Here is a 27,604-nt window from a genome sequence, read left to right as displayed (position 1 = left end):
GCCATAGTGAGAGATGGGCATCTCAAGACTGTTCAGACTGATAAAGACACAAATCACTTTCTAGAAGTCCTCTCTTCATCATCTACACGTGAAACATTTCTGTAAGGACCAATGCAGTATAGAGCACAATGCAGTTAAGCTATTTTACATTCTATAAATATATATAATATATGTTCTATTTTATATTCTATTTTATATTCTATTATTTATATTTTATATATATATTATATATATATTAAGGCTCTCTGTTTTCTTGCCTTTTTCCTCCTTTTTTCCTCCCAAACTTGCTGTTCTCTGATTCCAGGGCTATGACTGCTTTGAGCACTTTATTTTGAGCTTTGTGCACTAATCTAACCACTCTGCACATTCTGATGCTTCCTTGAACCAGCTGAGAATGACTTTTATTCCTGTTTCTCATTAGCAGAAGATAAATGTATATTTTTAAAGTAAGGGTGACAAATAAGGATTAACAGGCAATGAATAAATTAACAGGTCTTGGTGAGGTTATTTATATAACTAAAGAGAGGTAAAATACTTCACCAAGGAATAAATGCTGTCCATAAATTATAGCCGTGTTGAGAGGCTTGATATTTAACTTCAAGGCAATCTGTGTTTACGACTAGAAGGAGAAAGATTTATATTAAATATTTAAATAATAAACTATTCCTTAAAATACTTTTCAAAAGCATTTGGCATTCTTTTCTTTTTTGTTGGTGTTAATGCACCTTGTTTTATTCAAGTCAATGGAGCTGTGCCTGCTTGCATAAACTTGTCATGAATTTTCCTATCTGCTGACATTTGTGATCTGCAGATGTTGGGGCAAAATGTTCATTGCAGGATGTTTATTGCCCTGAAATCCAAAGATCATTATTGGTATTTGTTTAAAATATACCTATCTTGCATGGGCACATGGGCAAATAAATCTCTGCAGGACAACCCTCACAGCAACATTTGCAATCACGATCACTTCCTTTTTTCTTATTTTTCTTTTTTTTTTTTCTCTATTTAAAAACATCCTGATTGTAGGGTGAGTTGGTGTAATATCCAGCAAAGCTGCCAATGTCGAAGTTCTCCCCATTATACCAGAAGGCTTGCTGAACTGGAGCACTTTGCAATAAAAGTCTACACCTGAAACACAGCTTGACAATGACAACAATGTGGACAAGTGAGAAATTATGTGACTTCCTGAAAACTTTCCCATTCTGCATGGAGAGAAAAGTAAACCTTTTCTGGTCAGAACTAGATCCTTAAGGTCCCTTCCAATGGTAAACCCAGGAAGAGTCAGTAGCCCAAATTAGCATGGAGATATCTCAGGCAGCCTGTGAAATCTCCTGTCTGGACTTAATGGCAGAGTAAAAGGAGTTTACTGCGTATCAGAGGAACACCCTTAATACAGTGTATTTAAAGGATTCTTTTTTCTATTCGCTGTCCTGTTTTACTTTGAAACTTCTCTTCCTCTGTGGCATAAATGGGCTCTAGGATTAGAATCTATCACAATAATGTGGTCTGCATGAAATAAGTTATTTTCTTCTGATTTCTCATAAAAGAAGCTGTAGCAAGATCAGTGATGGTTAGCAATTATTAGGTTATACTCTGAATGTTGGAATAATCCAAATTTGTAGCCCATTCCTAGCAGATTCATATGGCTGTACTTAACATGGCAATTATGTATTTTATGTATAAAATTATCTGCTTGTAGTGAGCACTACAGTTAAAGCTGTTCAGGTCTGCCTCTTTGCTGGAGCAAAAACAAGTTCACTTTCAGACCTCATCATTCACATTTAGCTCATCTATCACATTTAGTATTTTGATTCTGTGAAAATAGTGGAAGTTAAGCTAGTCTTTTCTATATCTTTGCCAGCTGTACAGGAAAAGAAATTACATAGGTATGTGAGATCATCTACTTTTAATAATTTTTTCCAGGAGCAGCAAAGATGGTGTTAATAAATCTTACTATTATTGTAATTAGAGACAATGTAAATATAAAATAAATACTAATGGAATTTTTTTTAGTCGTAGATTTCCAAACTTTTTAATACTACTCAACTGAGAAACAGCACAATAAAAGTCAGCAATACATCCAAGTAGCAGATTAAAATATTCACACCAAAATTATGTGAAGTAGAAGCTTGGGTAAGGTAGTTCCAGTACAACAAGGAACCAGCGAAAAATGTGAAGGAAAAAGGAGAAAAACAGGGCTTTTTTTGCTTTTTTTTTTTGTAAACAGAAAACTCTGAGGTAGCATTTAGCTCAAGGAGTACAGTCTTGAACAGCAAGAAATACCTAGTAGAAATGAGTATTAAATGAACAAGTGAATTACAGATCTAGTAAAGTGTCCAGTGGTGCTGTATGAAGTGCTGTACTGCAGGAGCCTCTGATACCTGCAGTAGTCCCACTTGCCCAGACACAGTTTCCTGCCTCCAGCAACTGTTTCTGTCATGATGCCGAGGGCAAGACAATTCCCTTTGCCTTTACTTTGTGCCTCAAGCACTTTAAATTCCTTAAATACCTCTTGATGTGTTTCCAGAAAGCATATGCAATATAAAATTGCTTTGAGATTATCTGAATATTAGTATGGATCAAAAGGTGGTTATCCTTATCAAAGCATCTTTATCAGGGCATTTCTGTTTTCTCACCCAGAGCTAGCCGGACATACCTGTGGTAGGTGACAGCCAACTGAACACTTGGCTGGACAGTGTCACCCACAAGAGGAAGAGTAGTGTGGTGCTGAAATATTTTAAATTGTCCTTACTGATTCTGTTCACTTTTTTTGTCAGCAAACCAAAAATCCAAGGCACTGTGGAGATTAACACAGTGTGGTGTGTAAGGGGATGTTTTCCCTTCTGCCCTTGAGCAAGAAGCTGTGACAGCTGTGCTCAGTTTACTACAAGGGAAGCTGCCATGGGCAGACAAGCAGGTGCCTCCTCTTAAATCTTCAGCCCACTCTCAGAAACCTCTCCAGGGCTGCTGGGACTTGCCCTACGTTTCTTAAACCCACTCATGGTAATATGACTCCATTTATAGTAATTTCATAAGTGAAAGCCTGGTATTAGCCACTCTTATTGGAGAATTTGTATTTCTTGTTATTGACGTCTTGGTTTCTACAAAGGAGGGCTTCAAAAGACACCTTTGCAAATGAATTAAAGGAAGAAATGGATACTGAGAGCTCCTGCTTTGCTACTTTTGTGTTGGGCGTGGTGTATGCATAGGTAAGGAGTGTGGGGCTGGTTCATGGGGATGCACAGCTGTCCCACAGCAGGACATCCCCGTGGGCAGAGAGCACCCAGTGAGGCAGGCGGGCACCACAGCACAGTCACAGCTGTGGGCTTGTGGTGACCACAAGCTGCTTCCCAGCCCTGCAAGGCAGGACCTTCCCCAGGTCCACTCAGATGGGTGCCTCAGGTATACACAAAGTAAACATTTTGCTTCCCCTGAGATAATTTTTTACTGAAGGACAAATAGTGTTCTCTAAATTTGATTCATTTCAGTCCTCAGCCAATGTAAGAAATCGTATCAATGATCTGAACTGCTTCAGTGGTTAGGCAGTCAGCTGATTCCTAGTATCTGAGGACAGTGATTTGAAGTGATCTGGATATTTATTGACACAACAGCCTTCAGCACAGAGGATCCAACATACAGATGGTGTAAGGCAACGCTTTAAAGCAACTCTATTTGTTCTACAGTTATTGTGTTGGGTCACAAAGCAAAGAAGAGGAAAAATTTTGCTAGTTTAAATATGTTCCTGGTACAGAGCAGGTAGCTGCTTCATTTTTAGGCAATACAAATCTGATTTCTGAATGTGAAAGCATTCTTCTGAAAAAGGAGTCAATGGCTGAGTAAAACCTTTTAAAAATGCACAAAGAAAGGAACCATGGATCGTTCTGGATGGAATCCTGTTATACCCACAAATTATAAAAATAAGACATCGCAAATACAGAAGTTCCACATTCTCTTCCAAGACACCTCAGAGATCTCAGTATCTTTATCAACGATAAGTGGAGCAGATTAGGAAGAAACCTTTGCTGCAGACATGCTGTTTAACAGCTGGACTATTTCAGACATCCTATCCTTTAGGTGCTAGTGTTGGGAGAGAGATAGAAGGCACATAAGCCTTTCAATTCAGATCAGAAGTATACTTCTGAAGTGAATCTGGGTGTTCTTTCCCACACACATGTGGCTCTCACTGTGACACAGCCTCTGGGTTTGTGACACACATTGCACTGGTCTGAGGGTGCATGAGATTGATTGAACATAAACTGAGGGATGCTCTGGGAGTACATGTAATGCACCCCAAACACAAATCAGCTTTTAGTCCATCGGATAAGATCAGCCAGTCCAAAGCAAAACCCAACCAGATCCATATAACGTAGAGAAGATCTGATCCTCAGCACCAGCTGCTCTAGTCTCATCAGAATGTTTGCATAGCACTACCTGCTCACACAGAACCTGAAAAGGTGGTTATTTTGATTCAAAATACTTATTAATATGACTCAATTTTATCAATTATATTATTATATTTATTAATTATATTATTAATATTAACTAATATTAATACATATTAATATGACTCAAGACTTATAGGTAGCCTCTGCTCAGATTTAAATTTAACAAAAGTACTTTAAATTTACCAGAGGCAGGGTAACTCCTGGAGGAACATTTTTCCTACAGAAGACCATGTGTTTGAGAGGGTGGATGTATATCCTCCAACACTGCTTGTGGAAAACATTTTTTCCCCACTCAAATCCATGTCATTAACACATAAGCTACAAGTCATCCTGTCTTCTGCAGAGAGAAATTTCACCCTCAAGCTTTTGTCATTATTGAGATAAATTCTAATTTGTCAATAACTGCTCATGAAATTTATTTATTCCCAGAGAAACAGTAGGAGGAAAGTTAATCTATTTAGCTTACAAAAAAAAAATATTAAAATTTATTTAAATATCTCAGCTACTTCTTTTTTTTTTGCATCAGCACAAGCATGAAAAAAGCCTCATCAAAATTTCTATTCTGTCAAAGGCCAATTTAATCAAAAAACACCCAGAATAACGTTTGTTTTTACCAGCTCTACTTGACACAGGTTTTCTACCCACAAGGGCACTACAAGCATTGATATCTGAATGCTACCAAAGTCAGTGCATACTTAAATGTGTAAAATTATCTTTCGCAGCTCCACATTCGATTCTTATGTGAAATATTACAGTTTTAAGCAAGTGTCAATGAAACCAAAGCACTCTTCTTCAAAACCTCTCCATAAAATATTTTAATGATTCATTTATACATGTACACAGCTTCCTAAAGGTCTTTTGCAAACCCATAAATCCTCTGTTCTTACAGATTTTAGAACCTCATGCCATTAATCTAGCTTTTAAAATTAAGTGATGTAAAAGTTTAACCACTAATTCTGATGTTTCTAGCTTCTTTTGTCTCTTCAATATTCATGTTTAGCTATTTTAGAGTAACACATAAATGTCAGCCTTAAATTAGGAAGCATTCTGTCTGAGCCAATAGTGATGTATTTTACTAAGTGATCTGATAGATTTTAGGGGCTCATTTTCCTGCTTTGAGGTTTGCATTTCACATTTATTCTGAAGGTCAATTGCCAAGAGAATGAGCTGTGTAACAAAGAAACTATCAGCTAAAGTTCACAGATGCCAAATTCCCTGGGTGGATGAGTATTTTGGGTGCTATTTGTCGACAGGAAGCCTGTTAATCTGCTTGAGTTTGATACAGCTGTCACAGCAGTAAGTGGCATCCTGGTGCTATGTTGCTACTGTTGTAAATGCCCATGCTATCACATGTGACCCGATAAATGCAGTCTCATACAGAAATACACCAGATCCATGGCTGGTTTAGGGAGCAGAGCAGGGTGGCTGCTAACTTGCCATTTGCTATCACTCTGGATGTGAAAGTGAAGAGATTCTGTAATTCTCCTTAATGCTCATGCTTAATGAGCAACACCTAAAACTTGCTATTGGGAATCCTCTAAGGAGCAGAGTACCTGCTGAATTCCCTTGTCATATTACTATTCACAGTGAAAAAAAGGGAAGAAGCAGAACTCTTTTATTTATGCTCTCTTATACCTATGTCATAAGTGAAACTATTTTATTGATTTTCAAATTAGTTTAACAGCATACTTAATAATACCACACTACAACATCTTTTTATATTAGATTGTGAAAGATTGATAATCCATTCTGTGGCCCATTGCTGGTCTGAGGTTTGATGGCAGTAGCAATTTCTAAAATACTAATTGGGAAGAGAAGTGGGAGCACCATTATCACAAGGACAGGGAGTGCAAGAAGATGGAGGCAGTGAGTGGAAAGGCTGCTTAGAAGGCATTTGTATGAAAACTCTTGATTGTCACTCAGCATAACACACTGGTGCAGTCAGTGGAACCTGTGACAAATAGCACACAGAGCCAGCAAGGAGTGACATCTGCAACCCTCTGTTTTCCCAGTCACTGCTGACTTTGAGTCTTCAAACAGTTTGTGAAGACTATAAGATAAGAAATTATGGATACCGGAAAATAAAAGCATTAGTCTATTTACCTGCTGGCTTTGAGCATACAGGTGCACAGTGGAAGCTTATTTTCCATAGTATTTCAGATATTTTTGATTGCATGGTCTGAGCAGAAAAAAAAAAAAAAGGTAATTCTTAATGAATATAACTTACTCCATAACTTCAGAAGTAAGCTATATACATACTGAAGTGTCAGATGTAGGGGCAAGTGTACCAGGATGCTTTAACCAATCCAGAAATGGAATAGACTAAGAGTGAACTATTTAAATTCCTTGTTTTCCTATATCACCTAATTTGGAAACTACTGATACTCCTTTTAAGCAATTTTATGTTTTATTAGGTCTCAACATTCAGGAGATAATCAAGACTCTTTTTTTCCTAACAGCAGACTCCATCTGCTTTTAAAAGCAGTAAGGTGTTTCTCTGCGGAACACATTAAATTAAGATATACACAAATGGGCCCATTTACATATCTTGAATGTCTTTGAGTGTAGAACTGTTGGAGATGCAGGATCACAATTCTTGTAGTACTGTACATTTGTCCCAGTTCTGATCAGAAATGCATATTTAGAGGCTCCGAAGAGCAAGGCCATAAGCCCTAAGCACGGGGACTGAGTGTGAAGGTTTCCTGCAAGGAGATCATCTGAAGTGAGAGAAGGGAGGGGAAGAAACCTAAATATTAAATGTTAAAACCAGGAACACATGGCAGTCCAGACAGCCCGATAAAGCATGTGGCAAACTCAAAGGACCAATTTAAAGCTGGCAATATGAAGTCTGTTTAGGCTGTCAAAGAACCAGATGTGTCATGCCTGGAAGACTCTCCTTCCTTCACTGACTCTTTGCTTAAGGGTTCTGTGATTGATATTCCAAATGATATTTTGGGATAAAACATTCACAATTTAATGGGAGGTATTGTGATCACCAACATAACTAATTTTTTTTTTTTTTTTTAAACAAGAGGTTGAAGTTACTTCTTGCCAGTTTAAAACCCACAAAAAGTGACCCATTAAATAGTTTATCTTACAATAGCGTTTTGGACTTAACTGGACTCAAAATCTGTTACCAATATGACTTAATTTATGGAGAAATGTTTGTAAAATGGAGTACGGAGTGTCTTATTTCATTTAATAAACTCAGTTTACAGCTAAATAATACAAATATTTGTGTAGAAATGTGGAGCGAGGTTGGGAAAATATCACAGCATGAATTAAGATGAATTTACATGCATTATGGTTTCATTCACTTTGGAGAATTTAGTAACTTCTGGAGAAAACATTTCATTTAGTATCATCTGTTCAACACATGAATTTTCTTAGCCAATACTGCTCAGAATTATTCAGATTCCTGAATCAATATCTGTGTTTTTCCCCAGAAGTTCAATAGGTAAACAAAAAAAATCAGAAAATCAGATGGCAGTGTTATTTATTTTATCTAAAGGGACAACAAAGCTATAAGCTTAAAGGAAAAGTATGACTTGAAAAATATTATTTAAGCAGAGAAATAAGGCAGAAGGGTTTGGGAATCCCTTATGCTACCAAGAAAAGAAACATAATCTACTTTTGGGGAGCTCTGCTAAAAAAAAAAAGGCAGAGCTGTTATTAGATGGTAAGGTTTTACTTCCAGAGAGATAAAAAAAAAGGCTTAATGCTCTGAAGAGAAACTTGTGAAAATTTCACCTATTTTCTTCAAATTTAGAAGCATTCATGTTTGGCTGGATTCTGATTTTGTTGTTGTAATTCCATCAAAACATCCCTGCAGTATCTTGGCTGCTCTCCCAAAACTCTTGACTGGCACAGCAGTGACTCTGTGTTTTCAAAATTGAAGGTGTGGCTACAACTGAGTCATGGCTCAGAACAGTCACTGAACACTCACTGAATGTGACATGATGATTTTGGCTCTTCTGCTGGAAGAAGGCAGGGTGGTGAAGGGGCTGCTTGGAAACATTCAGGGCACTGACAACACACAGCAAGCTCCATTAGTGCCACACTCCGTGCTGGAGCCGTGTGGCATCTGTGGTAATAAGCAGATGTTTTATGCATTGTTAAAACAACTTAAAGTTGATTTCTTGAGACATGCCATTACATTTGTTTATTACTTGATTGTTACAAAGCATTACCACACTGATTATTTGTTTAACATCAGTCTGGAACTTAATTTGCTAAACTATGACAAACCACAAATACAGAGATCTCCTTTAAGTATTGTGCCTTTGTCACTGAAATACCAAACTTGCCATTTGAGGTTTTATGTAATTCATTTTGTTTAGACAATTCACTACTGTGTGCTCAGAATAAACCACTCTATGCTGCAGAAATTGGATTTATGAAACATGGTGTAAACATGTTCTGCCTAAGAGCAGGCAGACAGCAGATGCCTAGGGCATTCTGTAATTGTCCTGGGAACACAGTTTCTAAACCATCTCAGATTTATTACTGTAATTTTCATCACCTACCTGATGTAGTAAATGTTTCTTAAGTTTTCTTTATAGCTTTTATCTGAAAAAGACATATTGTTTAGTCTACCTGACTGCATGACATCATGCTGTTGATACCTTCTGTATGAAAGACAGTTGCCTCTGTGTGTGTTGCTTTGACTTACCAGGTTTGGAGGTGTCATGGGTAATGATGTACATACTTGTGTGAAGGTCTAAAAATATACTTGTAGCTTTTAGTGAAAAGGGACATTGCTATCAACTTCATCCAGGATGTGTTACACTGGAATGAAATGACCAGGGTAGATATCTCTCAGAGCTATTCCTTATGACCTCTTACTCACTCTCTTTTTTGATCCCCATTTCCAAATACATCAAATATGATATCCTATTTCTCACATAGAGAAAACTACAAACCCAGGCAAATACACCAACAAAATCCAAAGGGATCCAGCAGAATGGGATACCAAGTTTAGAGGGTGTCAGTGGAGTCTTGCACTCAGGTATCAATTATTTCTCAGCATTGCTCACATCTACTCAACATATTACAAAGCAGAGATTTGTCTGTTGAGACTTGAAAATTTCCTAAGTAGGATTTAATATCTCTCTTGATAAAATAACTCAAAAAAAATAATGAAATGCTGGAGAGAGCTGCTAGCTCCTTAAACAAATCATCCCATCAGCATTTCTTCCCTTCTGTCCAGCTAAAACCAAATCCCTAAACTGGAAACATTCATAATAATAAAAAAATTGTTGAGCTTATTTTCACCTGGATAAGACTGCTATTTATCATACTGTCTGTGCCCACTGTCCAAAAGACCTGTTTTAGAGCTGAAACTGCTATTGCCTGATTATACTGCAGTCACACAACAACAAAGATCTGGAATTACGTGCTGAGCCAGCAGGTAGTAAAATGCCTCAATTCCTACTCAGAACGGTTCTGCAGGATGTTTACAAGGAGAACTGAGGACAAAGAAGTAGAAGAGGGTTGAGAACTGAGAAGCAGGTATGAGAAAAAGTGGCAGGTTTTTACACAGCAGGCTGTAATCTCAGCTCAGCACCTGCATAGCCAGCAAGAGGAAAGGTTCTTTGAAAAAGACAGCTGAGAAACTATGTACATAGGCTTTCTGTGAGAGAACTTTTGATGCCAAATGCTATTTCCATCCGGGAGCTGCTGCTTGCCAAGATATGTCCCCCAAGCAGCATTTTCACTAAAAACCTCCTGCTGCTGCTGTAGCACCCAGTGTTTTTATGAGACAGAGCTTCTATGTACTTACTCCCATCTAAAGGTGAAATGCTGAGCTAGGGAAGGTTGGTTGGTCTATTTGATTTTGCTGAGTTTTTGGCAGGTAAATAGGATGTATCTCAATTTGACTGAAATGGTCTCGAAGAGTGAGATGAAATTTAAAATGAAAAAATATATAATGTTTGTACTGTTTTATGCTATCATGAATGCACAAATTATGAAATCTGTTATCAATATTGAACCTTTGCTTTGCTCTATATTTTCTACTAGAAAAGGATAGTTGCTTTCATGGAATTTATCAAAAATGCAAGCAAAAGGGTTGTTTTTTTTTTTAAATTAGCAGCAAGAGAACATGTTCACCAAACACTAAATTCAGAACCCAGATGGAGAGTTGTGTTTAATTTTTATTTTAAAAAATCCACACAATATCACATTCTTTGCTTTTATACACTTTCAATTTAAGTGTACACCGGGATAAATTAATAGGGTGAATTCATTTCCATTTGCAATTATTGCAGTCTATAAAGCTGCAACGGGAAATATTTACATTTTGAGCTACACTTGATACGCTATGTCAATTAATACCATGCAAATGTAGAGCTTTAAAAAGCCCCTTAAATTGTTGGCTCCATATTTCTGCAGCTTCTTTCTTATACTTTTTTTGTGACCAGCTATCATTCCATCAAGTTTCATGGAAAATGGAGATGTCATGCTCCATGGCTAAGAACAAGTTGCCAAACACTTATATTATGCAAGAAGCAGCACAATAGATGAGGTGATACTTTGTGTTTATGTTGAAATTTTGCTTTTTCTGTCTCAAATGAAAAATATTCATTTTTCAATATTCTTTTGCTGCGTTTCCATTTTTGCTTTTGTAAAATAGAGAGGAGTGACCTAAGCCATACATCAGGATAATGTGTGGCCAAAACAGCAGAGGCCTCTTTGGCTGCCAAGCTCAACCAAGAGGCAACATTTCCTTCAGTTAATCCTTACCATAAGTCAACTCTTACTTCTCTCTTCATAAACTGTAATTTAAAACTCTCCCTTCCTTGTTTCGCATGAGTAATGATTAAACTTAAAACAACAAACTCCCACACGCAACGGGGACACAAGTTGTGAATGCAGTGAAGAGTGTTTGGTGTTCCTGTTTTATGAGCAAGACGTCACTGCTAAAGGCAAGCATCTGCGTGTTCCTCACAGACAACAGATTCCAGTCTTCTTCTGAGATTACTTCATTGTATGGCATCTGGTGTTTTATAGCCACACAGTTTAGAAAGAAATACTCTCTCTGCAATTTTATAACTTTAGAAATATTACCTTAAATTTGCCCATTTATTTATTTATTCTTATAAGAAGCAGAGGTCTTTATACAACAATTAATTTAAAAAATCATAGTTTGCTTGAAGTTTGTGCTATTTTTTTCTCCTGAAAAAAAGTAGTGCCTTCCAGTGAGCCAGAGGGACTTTCGTTGCTATATCCACCCTAATAATTCATTTTTCCATTGGGTGCTGTAAAACTGGTCCTCCCAGTAAGATCCCTGCATTTCCCTTCTGCATAAAGTCCTTTTTTGTTTGTTCTAATTATTTTAGGTTTTAAGAGAATTATTATTTTGCATTTTTATTGGCTACCTATTAGCTACTCTGTTAAGACTGTATTTTATTAGATCTGATAACTGAAATCTGGTAGATCCACTTGTGGAATAAACATTTAAAATGTATGTCTCTTCCCTCAGCTAATGTCACTTCACAGTGAATACAAGTGAATATTAGGAACCTCTTTCCTCAGATCTGGTTTTCACAGACCTGTCCCCTTTAACCACCCAGGGGAAGGCTTTTCCTCTCCTGCCTGCTTCTTTTTCCCTGATACAACTGTGCAGGCTGCAGTGGCGTGACTCGCTGCAGGCTCTGCAACCAAATGCCTTCTAATTCAAAGACCACCCCGAGTGCAGTTGTCACACATAAAAGCTCACATGTATTTTTTCAGTAGAGATAATGGTCACTGGATTAAAGGCAAACAATGCAGAAAGATCAGATTTCACAGAGCACAGTGTGCATCCCTCACTCTCTGCTATTCTGTAACCTAAACTGTTTCGTGGCACTGTCTCGCTGTCCGCAAATTGTTAGGACTGATCTCATCTGACAAGGTAAAATCTGTGTCTAGAATCTTACAGTTTCATTCAGAAGAAGCAAAAAATCAGGTTTTCCTGGTCCATGGAGCCCTTCACTCACCATTCCTCTGTAGACCTTTCATAGGACTTGGAGAGGTAGCCCCTCATAAAAAAGAGACATAAGGCTTAATTCATCCTGAGCACTACGCTATACAGACTTCTAAACATATAGAACAATGACTTTACTCCACTTCTCCATAATCTCCCAGAGGCTTAAGAAAACTAATTTTTCTATGGTTCTATACTGTTTTCTCATGTTTGTGGGTGATACATGCTAATCATTACAAACTGTCCTGCACCTTGGTCAGGCAGGGGCAGCCTGTGCTGACTTCCAGACTTTTGAGGTGCCTTTTTGTCCATCACTCATCATATAGTAAGAAAACCACCATTTAATTTATGAAGAAGGGGTGATAAGTCAAATGAATTGAGATGAACATAGAAAAAATAGCACACTGGTGGGTGGCATGCCACCCACTGGCTAAGAGCTAAGAATAGAGACAGTGGATGCTAGCAGGGGCACTGACGGTCTTGTAGTCTCCAGGTCTGTGACACCTCTTAGCTTGCTTCTGAACTGCAAAAGCACCTGAACTCACTACACCTAGTTTCTAATTTGATATTTTTGGCAGGTAAGGCTAGATGTAAGGCCTTGAAATATATAACTACTTCATGTGGCAAACAACATATGCTATAGACAGGAGGAAAGGATGAAGACCCCGAATCTTCCCTCACCCAGTTTGAGCTTGAAATACCCACATTTCTGTCTCTGTGTTGGCCCAGAACCACCTGGCAAGAGTAGATCAGCAACTTTGTTGTGTGTCTGTCTGACAGAGATTGATAAAAATCTTCTTCACAGAGAGGGTTGTCAAGCATTGGAACAGGCTGTCCACAGTTGTGGTTGAATCATCATTCTCAACCATTCCTAGAGATCTTTAAAACACATATGGATGTGGTACTTAGGAACATGGTTCAGGAGTGGACTCTGCTCTGATAGGTTACCAGTTAGACTCAGTGATCTTCAAGGTCTTTTATAAACTAAACATTCTATGGTTCTATAATTCTATGACCAGATGATGTCCCTTTGCCTGGGGCCTCTGAGAGATGTGATACACCAAATGTGCTCAGAACTGCACAGCTCACGACAAGCAGACAGGGCTCCTCCCAAGACCTGATCTGGACACAGGAGCCCTCTGTTCCTGTGTTTCCCACTCCTTGCAGCTGCTTCAGAGGGAGAATCACCATTCTCTCTCAGGACAACTTAGTGCTGAACAAAAAAAACCCTTGCAGTAGTGACCAAAACCTGCGTAATTAAATATTTCACTGCAGTTTGTATTCTAGGCTAGGCCTCAGAAAATGCACCAGTAATTATTTTTATGCTGCTGGATAGTGGATACAAAAGATTTTATCCTTTAGACACAAATGCTTTGATTTTCTCTGAAGCTTTTTTTTTTTGACATATCAAAACATGACTGCATGTTAGACTATTTCAAAACTAAGAGAGCTGCTTCTGGTAAAAGCAAAATAAAAGAACCTCAGCTGAACAAACTGAAGGTGAAATGATTTGATTTTTCACAAGGAAAAGCAAATTTCTTAGATTTTATGTTCTATTAATGATCTTCAATTACATTTTTTACCATTGTTGCTACCACAGGCAGATGGATCAGGGATCCATCCTGTTGATAAGGACATGCTGTGCTGTCTTTGTGCCGCTGGGTATGTTTACACTGTGTGTTACTGGCAAGGACACAAGCTCATTCTGCGGAGAGGTCTGAGTTACCAGCCCAGACTTGGCATTGTGCTTGCACTGTGACTCCTGTTATTTGGTGTTAATTTTGGACAAAGCAGTTTTTTGCCTGCCTATGCTATAAAGTTCAGGTATTATTTCCCTGAAAGGTGAAAAGGTCCAAGTTTTATTTCCCTGAAAATATGAAACCATGCTGCGAGCAAAAAGACAGAGCTATTAATAAAACATAATTAAATATCTTCCCTGCTTTCTTGTCATGTAATAGCTATTGTTTGCCTAGCACCAACCAATTTAATAAATAGAGGCTATTTTTTCTGTAGGCTCTATCATGCCAGTCTCGTTTGTTATGTAAAGAAGAACTTACAGTATCTTCAGACATTAGACATAATGAAATCCTTTTGCTTCAAAAACTCACAGGATGATGGTTAGTACCAAGGTTAAATTTTATTTTGGTTTTCCACTTTCAGGAGAATACCTACTTGAAAATAAGCATCCTATTATTCTCTCTTTGAGTCTGAAACACTCATCTGTGATTGTTTCATTGGCATAGGTCTGCAGAAGAATCTGGCAGTCAGGACTGATCAAGATGCCAAATTCTGCTGAGGTAAACCATGGTGTGCTCCTCGGAATACACACCTGGAATTAACTGGTTTCAGACAGCTCTCCCTAGTGCACAGGGAGACTAACACACTCTAGGTACCCAGGCAGGTAAGAAAAACCCAGCCATTCCTGCCCCTTCCCTGTGCCAACACAAACACAGAGGCTCTGCAGCAGCCAAATCACAACCTGATAAGCTGTCAATTAGTCCCAGATGAAAAAGAATGAAGAGTGGGGTTTGGTTTTTCTCTCTGTGCTCCTGGAATTGTCTTTCTGTAGGCAGAGACGTGCCAGTCCCTGAGCAGAGGCTGCACATCTGGCAGAGCAGAAACATAACTGACTGCCGTGGCAGCAGGTGGCCACTAGTGTGGGCTAGCTGGGTTTGGCTGTACGACTGCACTGCAGCCTCAGAGTAGCATCTGGTGGTAATCTTAGTAGGAGTATGGTGGAATAAATCGAAGAGTTTTTCATTAGGCCTGCTAAAGTAATTTAGAATAGTTTGGGTTGGAAGGAACCTTTAAAGCCATCTACTTCAATGCTCCCAGAGGGACATTTTTCACTAGTTCAGGTTGCCCGGAGAGGTGGTAGATGATCCATCCCTGGAAGCCATCAAGGTCAGTTTAGATGGGGCTCTGGGCAACCAGAGCTGTTTCAGTACATTGTTCCACTGTTTCAGTATTATTACTGTAGAAGATTTCTTTCATCTACCTAGTCTAAATCAACCCTCTTTTAGTTTAAAACTATTACCCATTGTCCTATTCCTACAGTCCCTGCTAAAAAGTTTGTCCCCATCTTTCTTATAAGCTCCCAGTAAGCACTGAGAGGTGGCAATGAGGTCTCCCCACAATCTTCTCTTCTCTAGGCTGAACTACCCCAACTCTCACAGCCTTTCCTCACAGGAGAGGTGCTCCAGTCCTCTGACCATTTTCGTGACCCTCCTCTGGACTTGTTCCAATAGGTCCATGACTTTCTTATGTTGGAGTCCTCAGGGCTCGATGCACTGGAGCACTCCATGTGCGGTCACATGAGAGATGGGGCAGAATCGCCTCCCTTGTCCTGCTGGCCATACTTCTGTTGGTGCAGCCCAGGGTATGACTGGTTTTCTGGGCTGTGAATGCCTAGAATTTATTTTAAATCTCAGCCAAAAAGAGCTTCTATTTTGTCTCTGAGTTAACAATGAGGTGCTGCTAACCGTATCTTTACTGTTCTGAAGATATTTGAAATACAGTATAAGAAACAGTAAGTTATTCTTAGAATAATTTTACCACAGTAAACCCCCTACAAACTCATTTCCAAGGTTCTGCTGTAGTAGTCCCTCTGTATCACAGCCTTAACTGAGCTGTGGAAGATAAAGAAAAGAAAAACTGTTTTGATACGGTAGGATACATCTGTTCTTTCTGCAGATGTATTTAAGCAACCTAGAACATCTTCTCTTTGGAAAATGCTGTTCTGTGTATTGCTTTGTGTGGTAACTTTATGGTGTGGATTAACTTTAAATAAATACACTTTAAGTCCCATTGTTCCCCAGAGGAAGAGGAGGCTCAGCAGAGCATTGTGCTCCTGAGCATCCAGCCTGCACAGGCAGACACAGAAGGAAAGAGTTCATGTTCCCTGTCCACTGCTGGATTCCAGCTCCCATCCTCCTCATTTGGCAAGTTCAAGGTACAAAATAATAGAAAAAATGGAATTTATTGTCCCCATCCATTTGTTGGGCTGAGTATACTTTCAATTCAAAGTACTTTGGCTTACAAACCCTTAGGTGCCTTGCACAAAATGCAGTTTTGGAACTTTTTTTGCCAGTATTTTCCTGAAAATCACTGTCTGTTTAAGGTCTGATTCTGATCTGAAATACTGAGGTGAAAATTACTAGCACCCTTGAAATTTTGCTGTAATACCAACATCAAATCAGAACCGTAACTTTTTACCCATATGTACAGCCATGTGAATGAAGCCTTTAAATCAGAATCGTAATTAACTGAAAATAAATTAGAATTAGGCTTAATTGTCTCCAGAACTTTGCTGACTGTGGATTTGTTCTTGCAAATCCGAGACCAGCAAGAAATGTGTGTGTTTTACACACAGTAGAGTTCCCAGAGAGTGGTCTAATATATAACTGTAATTATTGGCTCTCATTTTCCAACTAAACCTGCTTATCATAGATAGGATGGAGAGCATGGGTTTCACTTGTTTTCTGCATGAAAAACAATACTGATAACATAAATATGTAAGTTAGGTGGACAGGGGACAGTAACAATGCTGTTTATTTTAAATTATTTTCTACTTTTTGTTTGTATTGAGAAAATTTGTTTTAATCTCCTGCTTGAGAGCAAAACAAATCATATTTGCTAGGGAGTAAAAATACTGACTGTTGACCTACACTGTTCTCAGTTTTTAGTGCTATATGCATGCTCACAGCAGGCTTTGCTTGCAGAACTGAAGAGATACCCAATATATGATCAATATAACTGCTTGTTTCTTGACTTTTGCATGAACATTATGCACATAGTGCCCTCTTAAATAGTATGGTCTATCACAGAAGAGAGAGTACAATTTCTTTTATGTATTCAGAAGTAAAACTAAGGGGAAAACATAAGTGAAGAGCCATTCTGAAAAACAGAGATGACATAGTTTACCTCCAGGAGATAGTGAGAGATGATTGATGGTGTTCATTCACCTTCAACTGGGTACAACATTAAATGTTTCCTACAGCATTTTGACCATGTAAGACCATTTTAGATGTGTGGATGACATTTTTACAGATACTAAGATTTCAGGAGACGAGACTTTGGGATCCTGTTTATTGTGCAGTGTGGGATACAGTTCTATGCAGTGTATGAAGCTAAGGGTTCCCTATAAAATATCAGCAGTGTGTTCAAGGAAAGCAGGTTTTTAACCTCCCTTTGTCAAATTCACTCCTTTCAGCAGTGTGAGTTTCTTTCTGGACTAAAAGTAGGTTCCGCTGTCTTTTATGTAAATTGCTCACATATGCTCCTTTTTTCTTTAATAAAAAAAATAAATCTCTATATAGATGTAATTTATATAGTGTCTGTCCCCTGTCAAGTGCTTGTTAAGTCCTGTACAAAACGTTCAGATTTGAGAACTTCATTTTAAGGAGCCTATGAGTGTGAACTCACAGGAACAATGTCTGGAAGTGAGTATAGTGTAGAAGTGGGAGCTTTGGAGTTCACTGTAACTACCAGAAGCTCTGAGAAAAGCTGTATTTCTTTGCCTGCTTAGCTTCATGAGACAGTGAAGCTGGTGTATCCAAAGGGGATGTTTCAGACTGAGGGTCTAGGCAGATTTTATATGTGAATTCCTTATTTTGAAAAGTATTTTTTTCTAAGTACCTCTTGGATGTATCCCAGTTTGGTTTTTTTTTTTGCAGAACATAAATGTTGGATGTAACTCTGAACATGAATTTTCTTTTATAATAGACTACATTTCCATTTGTAACATACACACTTATAAAAATGAGGAAAGTGTGTTTACTGGAATCTCTTTCACACTTCCAAAAGAATCATTCTTACTGAAAAGCCATAGGTTGTATATAAGGTAGGAAACCTAGGACAGGTTCAAAACACCTAAGTATGGGTGCAAGCTTTGCCCATGTCTTGATATTTTATATCTTGCCTTACTTTCCATGCTTTTGTCCCCATTTTCTCCACCTGCAGAGGTCAGAAGCCACAGCACCAGGCAATGGCATCCCAGTTTGGATAAGTATGGGAACCAGGCTCACACAGTGACATGAACCTGTGTATCAGTTTAGACAAAGCCATAATGAACTGGGAGCCTCCTTGCCTGACATGCAGTTCACCTAGGTAGTGAGGATGTGTGTACAGTTGTTCCAATTATTTAAAAAAAAAAAAAGTAAAAGAGGGAAGGAAAGAGCAACTGAAACACTTTGTATTTTTCATTTATAATGAGGAGGACAGAGAAACTTTAAAAGGTAAATTTATCATGCTTGGACATAAAGGAGAAAAATAATCAAAACTTGATTTTTTCCTATAGGACAACATAAATATATTATTCTGCAGAGGGAATATCAGGTAATGAGAAAGCACATAATTAGAGCTGAGGTGTTGGGAGTAGGTAAGAATAGGTAAGTGGTCCCAGAGCTGCTGTGGATTTCACTGATCTGTGCTGGTTTCACAAATCAGTGGTGTTTGAGTACAGAATTATTGGTTATTTAAAAAAAAGGGATTCTTAAATTGTTTTTGCCAGAGCAAAAGCTTTTCACCTCTTAGAAGCTCCCTGACACCATCCAGAGAAGCACTTAGTTTGGTTTTCATCTGAATGAATATAATTACCTTCCCTCTCATGCTGTTGGTGTGCTTTCCAAATGCTTTTTTTGCCAGTTGTGTTCATGACATTTTACTTTGACTTGGGAGTGGGGAGGGAGAACTGAGCAGCAGGGAGAAAGAACTTTTTTTACATAGCAGAGCTTTTAGTCTGATTAAAACATTTGGAAAAAAATCTGCAGAGGGAATAACACAGGAGGAGTTCCTTTCCACTTCTCAATTCCCTCAGCAACTCATTTTCGTCACACTCCCATGTGTTTTTTCCATGACACAGAACAATTGCCAGCCATTGTGTGTAAGGTACTGTGGGATCAGAGGTACTTAGTTATGGTATGTAAGGGTATTAATGGGCATTAAAATACCTGAAATTTGCTGAATGCTCTCAGATTTGATATCTGTCCTTATCTACATGAACAGTTGGTTCATGCAATTTTCCGGATGTCATGTCCCAGTAGCTACAGCATATTATATCTTGGATTACAGAACCTTTCTTTACTGTTCTCTGTTTCTTTGCTCTACATCACTCCCAGATTATTTGATGTGGTTGTTATACCATAAGCATGTACCATAGCCTTCATCTGACCAAGAGAAATGATAATTATCTGAAGAATAACAGTTTGGAGGAGTTACCATCTTGATGCAATATTTAAAAAGACTCAAATCTTGCCAAGATCTCTAAGAGCAGAACCTTAGAGAAAAACCAGACAAGTTATTTAAGCCTTTGCTTGCACTTGGTCATTTGCAAGTGAGAGAAGAGGTGAGATGAGGAACACTATTGAAAAGACTTTGAAACAAGCCTTTTCAGAAGTCTTTTTTTAGAACAAAAAGAAGGGGAGAAATTGGAGGCAGCATGCTGAGCCACCATATACAGGTGGAGGTAGATGAACTGAAGTAAAAATATTCTAGTAGTGATTTTTAAAGAACAAATGAGAGAGATATTTTCTACTCTGAGAAATATTGACCTCCTAATGGGAAGCCTTCTCCTTCTTCATAGGATTCCCAAGAGTAGGCAGATTGCTGCATTTGGTAAAAAACCCTCACAAAACTCCATCTGCTCCAGCACCCTACTCTGTAAAGCTATCAAAAGGTTCATTTTATGTTTCTTGCTTCCTTTAACTGGAAGAAACAGCGAACAACTGATCTCTGTCTACTAGGTTCACATGTCTCAAAGTTTGTAGACATCTCTTAGGCCTAAATTGTTTCTATTGGAGACCAAGGAGTTCTAGTTTACTTGCTTTTTCAGGAATTTAAACCATTCCCATGTATTTAGTTATCCTTGCTGATCCTGTGTGAACTTCTGGTAACAGCCTCCTGAAAAATCCTCTTAAATATTCCACATCTACTCTGTCCAAACCCTGATGTGTGTGTGTATGTGTCTCCCATTTATCCACTTCACCTGGAACCTCTGGACAGAACATACAAATGCAGGAAAGAAAACAGTATGTGTGAGTATAGTTTTGAATTTGCTGTTGGTGGCTGATTAGCAGTGTCTTCTAGAGAGCTCCTCTTGAGCTCCTTCTGGCACAAGAGCACAGAAGCAGGCTCAACTCCTGCGTATGTGTGAGGCAGAAGGCAAATACAAGTGTCCCTCAGTCTTTCCAAGGTCTCTGAGTGCTTATCCCTCTTTGCTGAGACTCCCAAACGGTCTCCCAAGGACTTCCAAATCCTTGCTGACTTCCCAAAGGTATCTAGAGCACGTTTACTTAAAGATGTGCCCATATAGGCATACCTGGCCTGCTTGACATAGTTTGGAGAAACATCTTAGTTAGTAGTTAAACCAGTTAGTTAATTGTCTTGGGTCTGAGTCCTCAGTTAAAGAGTTATAGTTATGCGTGCCTCCAAGCGCTGACCTAAGTTTATGAGAAATGTTTCCATTGCTTTTTTTTCATTCTTTTTTTTTTATTCTTTTCTTTTTTTTCTCTCATTCTTTTGCCCTTATACTAATGCCTTTTCCCTTTATAGTACAGTTTGTGACACAACAGAAATTACTAGGATTCACAGATGTTTCTTGGCACAAAAAGAAGTCAGTTTGTTGGGACACCCCTTTTAATGGTGAACTTTAACAAACTATGCACCTCCTAACTGGCTTTCTGAAAAAAAAAACTATCAAAATTTTTTCCCCTTGAGGGACAGTCAGGTTCAGCAGTAATGGCTATACTTGCTCAACTGTTTCTTATCAATGGCACACACAGAAGGATTGAAATTATCCTGCCCTGGACATTGTGATGATGACAGATGGACAAGATATATTCATAATTCTGTAGAAACCTCCATGCCATTTCAAATTGACTTTCCACCATCTTTTATTGACACAAATAATGCCAGGATAGTAGAAATGGAAAATATTAGTAGAGTGGGAAAAATATTAACTTGTTTTTCCAGTTTGTGTTACACATGTGGTACACATTCTGGTTTCTGTTTTGAATATTGACCACATTTTCAGCAAGGCTTGTAAATGTATCTCGGCCCCCTACTACAATTGCCTATTGGCCAAGAGTTTTTATTATTAATGCTATTTTTTTTTAATTATTATTTATTTTATTTCTGGGGGGGCAGTGGTTTTCTTGCCCAACTTTTGGAAGCTGACAAGAAGTCTCTTTTTTTTTGGACTAGAGTATATGCAAAAGCTTCTAAAACAGAGATCAACAAGAGAGAGTTTGGGCAGCTCTTTCACATGTCATCTTGGGAATATGAAATTCTGAAACAAGAAAATTGTTTTTAAAACTTTGAACAAAATTGTTGAGTTACATTAATGAGCAGAGGTACAATGTTTGAATTTTTATGCATGTTATTCTATTTGAACCAACTCCATTATAGTTGACAATGTCACTTAAACCTAGAGGATAGTAAAATATGTATTTTGACATTCAGTCAAAACTAGCAGATAACTTATGTAATTAATATTCAGAAAAATTTAAGCACCAGCACTGACAATTTATTATTCATCTTCATGTCATGTGGAAACAAACTGAATGCTATCTTGAATTAAAAAAAAATCAAGACTATGGAGACCACGCCTGTGCTATCGGCTTCAGGCAGAGAGAATAGAGCTGTTGCACAAAATTTACAGCAGGACCCTGGCTTTAAAGAACAGTTCAGGTTTCTGTCCTGCTGCTTTTTGGCACTGTCAGGAGCACTCCTGACTGTGGTGGCCTGTTTGATTTTGCAGTGCAGACAGATACTGGGATGTGAGGAACTGAACGGAGATGGTGAAACAGCTGTCAAGTGTTTAACTATTTTCTATCACTAATAGCGACCTGGGGTGAATGGCTTCATATCACATTACCAAACCCTTGAAGCTTAAGGAATGTTTTTTTAAGCTTCATTTTAGTAGGGGAATTTCTATGCCTGGCTTGGCTACTCCAATAAAATAAAAAGAATAATACAGCTCTTACTTCCACAGAGAGGCGTGCTTATCCTGATGAATTTGCTGGTCACTTTGAAAGAATTTTATACTGTATGTTGACACATGCCACTGGCTTCTAATGCTCCTAGATTTGACTGCCTTTTCATTTGCATCATAAACTTGTTATGTTAAATACCTACTAAAAACAAAGTCTGTAAACCGGGCAAAGAACGTACACTTTGGAGGCAAGTTTACTTTTACTACTACTTAGTTCAATCTTTTCCTTTCTAACACAAATTTGAACAGCCGTTGGAACAAGAAAGAAGTCTATTTTGAAATGCACGTGAAAGTTTTAGTCTCCACTTGCTTACAGTAGAGTTCCCTTATTGCTTGAACTTCCTATGTATTCCCTAATTTGAGCGCACACTGTTAACTTTGTAGAAACAATTTAAAGTTCCAGTACAATTGTATCCTAAAGGAAAATACAAATCTTCATTCATTTCAGAGCACGGTGGAACCTCAAAACCTTTTATTTCCCCCCGGTATAATCGCAATTCCCTTTCCCAAAGAGGCACTCGAACTTTTTTCTTTTCCCTCAATGCAGCATCCTTCCTTTGGCTAGCAGTGACTCGCAGCACCTTTTTCAAGAACTACACGACACAACCGCCAGCAGACAAGCCCACGAGCGGGTCGGGGGCGGGAGGGACGCCCGAGCTCGCAGACAGCGGCCGGCTGTGGCCGGCGGTGCGGAGGGAGCGCGGCCGCGGCGCTGCCCCGGGCGGAGCGGGGCGCCGGGCGGACTTACCCGGCGTAGCGGCCGCGCTGGCCGCGGAGCGGTAGCGCAGCCTGGAGGCAGAGCAGACAAAGGGGCAGGAGCCCGCGGAGCGGCATCGTGCGGGGCCGCGCCGGCACCGTCGGCACCGTCACCGCCGGCACGGCCACCCCCGCCAGCGCCACCGCCGCCGCGCCCGCCCCAGGTGGCGGCTGTGCCGCGCACACAAAGCGGGGGCCGGAGCCGGGAGCTCGGAGGTGTCGCTGCTCGCCAGCGGCGAGGGCAGAAAGCCGGCGGAGGACGCCCGTCGGCCGCCGCCCCGCCACGCCTGGGCACGGGGATGGGGATGGGGACGGGACGGGACTGGGCGGGGAGGCGCCCGCCCGCCCGCCGGGGAGGGCCGGGGGTGAGGGGGGTGCGCGGCCCCGCCACCGCCCAGCCCGGGGGGAGCCCGGGGGGAGCCCGGGGGGAGCCCGGGGGGAGCCCGGGGGGAGCCCGGGGGGAGCCCGGGGGCCGGCAAGGGCAGGGCCGGGCCGAGCAGCCCCCGCGGGCACGGCGGCTCCGTCGGGGCCGGCAGGACGAGGGGTGCCGCGGGCTGGGCTTCGGCCGCAGGTGCGGCGAGGCAGCCGGCCAAGGGACTCTTAGCGCTGTCAGTGGCATCGGGGGATTATCGATGAGGCTCCCCCGGCTGGGCAAGAGCTGAGGCTGATGAGAGGGCAGAAACACACTTGCATGAAACAAAGAGTGGTAGAGAGACCATTAGGAACCATAAAGGCAGGAGAAAGTGGGATTTTAAGTTACCGGTGTGGTCAAAATCTTGTGTCTGAGTAGTGAGAATGGAAGAGACACAGATACAATAGAAAGAATTAAAAGCCCAGCATGATTTTAAAACTGGGCTTTTACCGTCTTTTCCACACTGGTGAGGATGAAAGATTCATGTAAATAGAAGTCATTGGAGCACTGAGAATAACAAGGAAAATGGGGAGAATTTTGCTGCAAATAATTGTAGTTTATGGAAAACACATGGTAGTAGCAGTTATAGAAAATGTAGGTAACAATATAATGCAAATATGGAATAAATGGACAGCCCCTTTGGTACCTTTATGTTGAATTTACTAAAAAGGAGCAAAAAATGTTTCAAACCCAACTGGTTCTCAGCCTCTCAGTGCAAAATGAACAAGTGGGCTGTAGACAAATAAAACCAGCTGACATTTGAACGTGTGAGAACTGCTCTAAATCCCTGTTAATGTTTCAGAAACACAGGGAGCCTTTTGAAAAAGGACTGTATTAAATCACACACACTTTGTATTCTCTGGCTGAAAGGCAAACAAGCTTTTTCCTTTGTCTTTTTCATACTGGCACAAAATCTGACAGTAGCTGTGTGATAGAGTCTGGAGGTGGAAAAGACTTTGTCCAAGGCAGATTATTCTCTTCAGTCTGGTTATTGGTGTTCTCTCCCTTGAGCTTCCCATCTCTCCACAACATGCCCTGCTTAAAATCTCAAATTTATATCTGGTGAGAATATGCAGAGGTGAATGTGTGTGTGCTTACATGCTGTACATCTCTTGTTGAAAACACTTTCCATTAAGTACAGGCAAGCCCCCACATCTGTTCTGTGAATCTTCAATCTTACAATAAATGCAACTTCAACTTTACAAACATCTGTTTAATAAAAGCTCTGCTCACTGTTCAGAAGTGACTTCAAAGGTAGAGTTGAGTAACTGACTTTTGAAGGGCATGAGTATGGTATTAAAGCAAAATCTACTGCTTTATTACACATTTACTTTTCTTACTGAGTATCCTTGCTACACCTGAAGTGCATTGGTAATACACAAATTTGTTTAAATGTTTAAAGAAATGTAGCTTGGCTATTATACCAAAGTTTTTGCTTTCCAGAAAAAAACTGACTCTGTTTGAGTTTTTATTTTGGCATCTGATTGTAGACTAGTTTGGTTATTATTCTAAAAAATATGCTTTCAAGAGGAAAGCGTGGCTTCATTAGAGTTAGAGAGAGTGTAATTATGGGCTTCTGTGGTTCCAGGTTTCAGTCTTAAATCCTGAGTTTGTGCAACATATCCTGAAAGTAAAACGTGAGAAGGTATGAGATGGAAAGGGAATTCAAGCACTAAAACCAAACAGTAAAGGAAAGTAACACAGTGGAAAATAAAGACTCAGGAAGAGGAGGAGGAGGAGGAAAACAAAGCCTAACCCTAATGCTAACCCTAACCCAGAGCCTAACCCAAACCCTAACCCAAACACTAACCCTAAACCTACCCCAAAACCTAATCCAAACCACAACCCTAACCCAAACCTTAAGCCAAACCCTAGCTCTAAACACTAAACCAAACCCTAACCCTAACTCCTAGCCCTATCCATAACCTAAACCCTAACTCAAAACCTAACCCTAACCCTAACTCGAACCCTAAGGCCGCCCCTGCATTGCGTCATCGCGATGACGCATTAAGGGGCGTGGCTTAGGGCTGTGCAAGGGGAGGAGCCGGGGGCGGGGCGCTGTGGTGATGGTGACGCAATGGGGAGGAGCCGGATGGGGCGGTGCCAGGGGGCGGTGCCTGGGGAGGAGCTGGGGGTAGGGGCCGGTTAGGGTTAGGGCTAGGGCTAGGGCTAGGGCTAAGGCTAAGGCTAAAGCTAAGATTAGGGCTAGATTAGGGTTAGGGTTAGGTTTAGGCTTAGGTTTAGGTTAAGGTTAGGGTTAGGGTTAGGGTTAGGGTTAGGGTTAGGGTTAAGGTTAAGGTTAGGTTTAGGCTTAGGTTAAGGTTAGGGTTCAGGTTCCTCCTACTCTTTCTCCTCTTCTTACCTTTCTTAATATGTACAACTTCTGGCCGTTTAAAATACATCTTAAACAGAATTGTAAAGTACACTCTTTGAGCTGTGGATAAGCTAGAAATAGAACTAACTTCAAAATACCAAAATGGGCTTAAGGAATGTAGGGATAGGGAGGCTATCACTAGATACATAACCTTGCCAATAATATTATATAATTTAGATGATATATAATCTAGATTGGTTCCTTTGTGTCTCTGATCCTTCAGTTTAAATTTTACTATGTTACAGCATGGGAGGGCTGGAATTCTGTCATGCTGCCAGGAAGGGAAGGATTAAAACACTGTTTTCGAGTGGAAGTTACCCATGTGGTAGGTCTACTTTCCCAACAAGACGGGGCTATCAAACTTGCACACTGCGAAGCAAAGGATTTGAGACAAAGAACATCAGAGTTTCTTTTCCTTCTCTTCTTGGAACAAAGAGAAATTGCCAATGTCGAGGGCAGCTCGATACTGTTAACAGCTTTGGATGGAACAGAAGAGAGCAAACTGAGATATGGTTTCCCTCCTGATGAATCAATTTGTGGAATTTATCACAGCATCCTACACTTTACAAGGAATGCAGGCTGCTGAAACAGAGGCAATTCTACGCAGTGTTGAAACAAGAAAGGCTTCATTTAAAGTGAGTGGGCAAGCAGCCTACATTTGGTTACCTAGACTTTAGAACATGCCACTTATTGGGAAGGATAAGAAAAAGGGCATTAGCCTCTTATAAGCATGTTTTGTATCTTTGAGTTGTCCCAGCTCTCACCTTCATGAGAAGGTTGCATTGGCTTGAATAAAAAATCTGTGCTGCACGTTTGTTAGAGACCTAACAGTTCAGAAACAGGAGTTTAAAAAAGGTTTACATTTTCTAGTTTAAATCATACCCATTAATAATAAACTAGACTAAGCGTGTTCATGCTGGCATTTTCTCTAACTCATTCAAAAAAGATTGAAGTTGTCTGAGTGCAATGTCCTTTTCAAGATCTGGTCTCCAATTCCTTTAACTCCTACAGAGACCTTGTCAGATGAAGGACCGTGAAAGTGGCCCTGCTGATTATGTTCTATATTAGGTTTGTGGTCTAAAAGAATGAATGTGATATAATCCATGCATGAGTGCCATGGCTAGTTAGCCTTAGCTAACCACTCTGTGTAGTCATGAGTGTTACAGTAGCAACAGAGAGCTGATAACCTGAGAATTTCCCACTTCTAGGGCTTGGTTATTCAGGTTGTGCTAGGCTTTGTGCTGTTAGAGATGGGCTGCTGTGGGTACCTGAGATAAATCTGTTACAATGAACTGGTGCTTGACATTACCTTGGATGATATTCAGATGTAATTTTCTTACTAAAATGAAGTACAAGTATCTTTAGAAGGGATGGACTTTTAAGAAGGCAATTAAGAATCTTGACATTCTGTCTTCAACTTACTTGGGGATGCTGCATTACCATAATTGAATATTTTTTAAAAAAATTGTATTAATGGCACCAAACTTCTATAAAATGGTTAAATTAAATGAAAGAATGGAACAATTGCACTTAAAGAATTTCTGTCTTCTGCTATTATTCTGTTACTCTGCAGGAGGACGGGAATACAGGTTAAATATTCTTTTCCATTTTACAGAATTGAGAGACATTTAAATATGGGTTTTCTTTAGAAGCAGGTAAA

At 39.8% G+C, this 27,604-nt stretch overlaps 1 protein-coding gene across 1 annotated transcript in view; it reads right to left on the bottom strand.

The window, feature by feature from the left end:
• The window catches only part of CPA6 (carboxypeptidase A6), an 82,571-nt gene extending 57,006 nt beyond the window's left edge, over positions 1-25,565 (bottom strand). The window contains exons 1-3 of the mRNA XM_086875024.1: positions 25,527-25,565; positions 24,021-24,033; positions 23,151-23,757 (exon numbers count right to left, since the gene is read on the bottom strand). Of these exons, the coding sequence (XP_086731150.1) occupies positions 23,151-23,757; positions 24,021-24,033; positions 25,527-25,565 (659 nt within the window). The remainder of the gene's footprint in view (positions 1-23,150; positions 23,758-24,020; positions 24,034-25,526) is intronic.
• Positions 25,566-27,604: the final 2,039 nt, after the last annotated feature.

This window comes from Cyanistes caeruleus, chromosome 1, assembly GCF_971803275.1.
Source record: "Cyanistes caeruleus chromosome 1, bCyaCae1.hap1.1, whole genome shotgun sequence".
Classification (NCBI taxonomy): Eukaryota; Metazoa; Chordata; class Aves; order Passeriformes; family Paridae; genus Cyanistes; species Cyanistes caeruleus.
The sequence above is the reverse complement of the archived record's forward strand: the minus strand, read 5'-3'. Positions and strand labels throughout refer to the sequence as shown.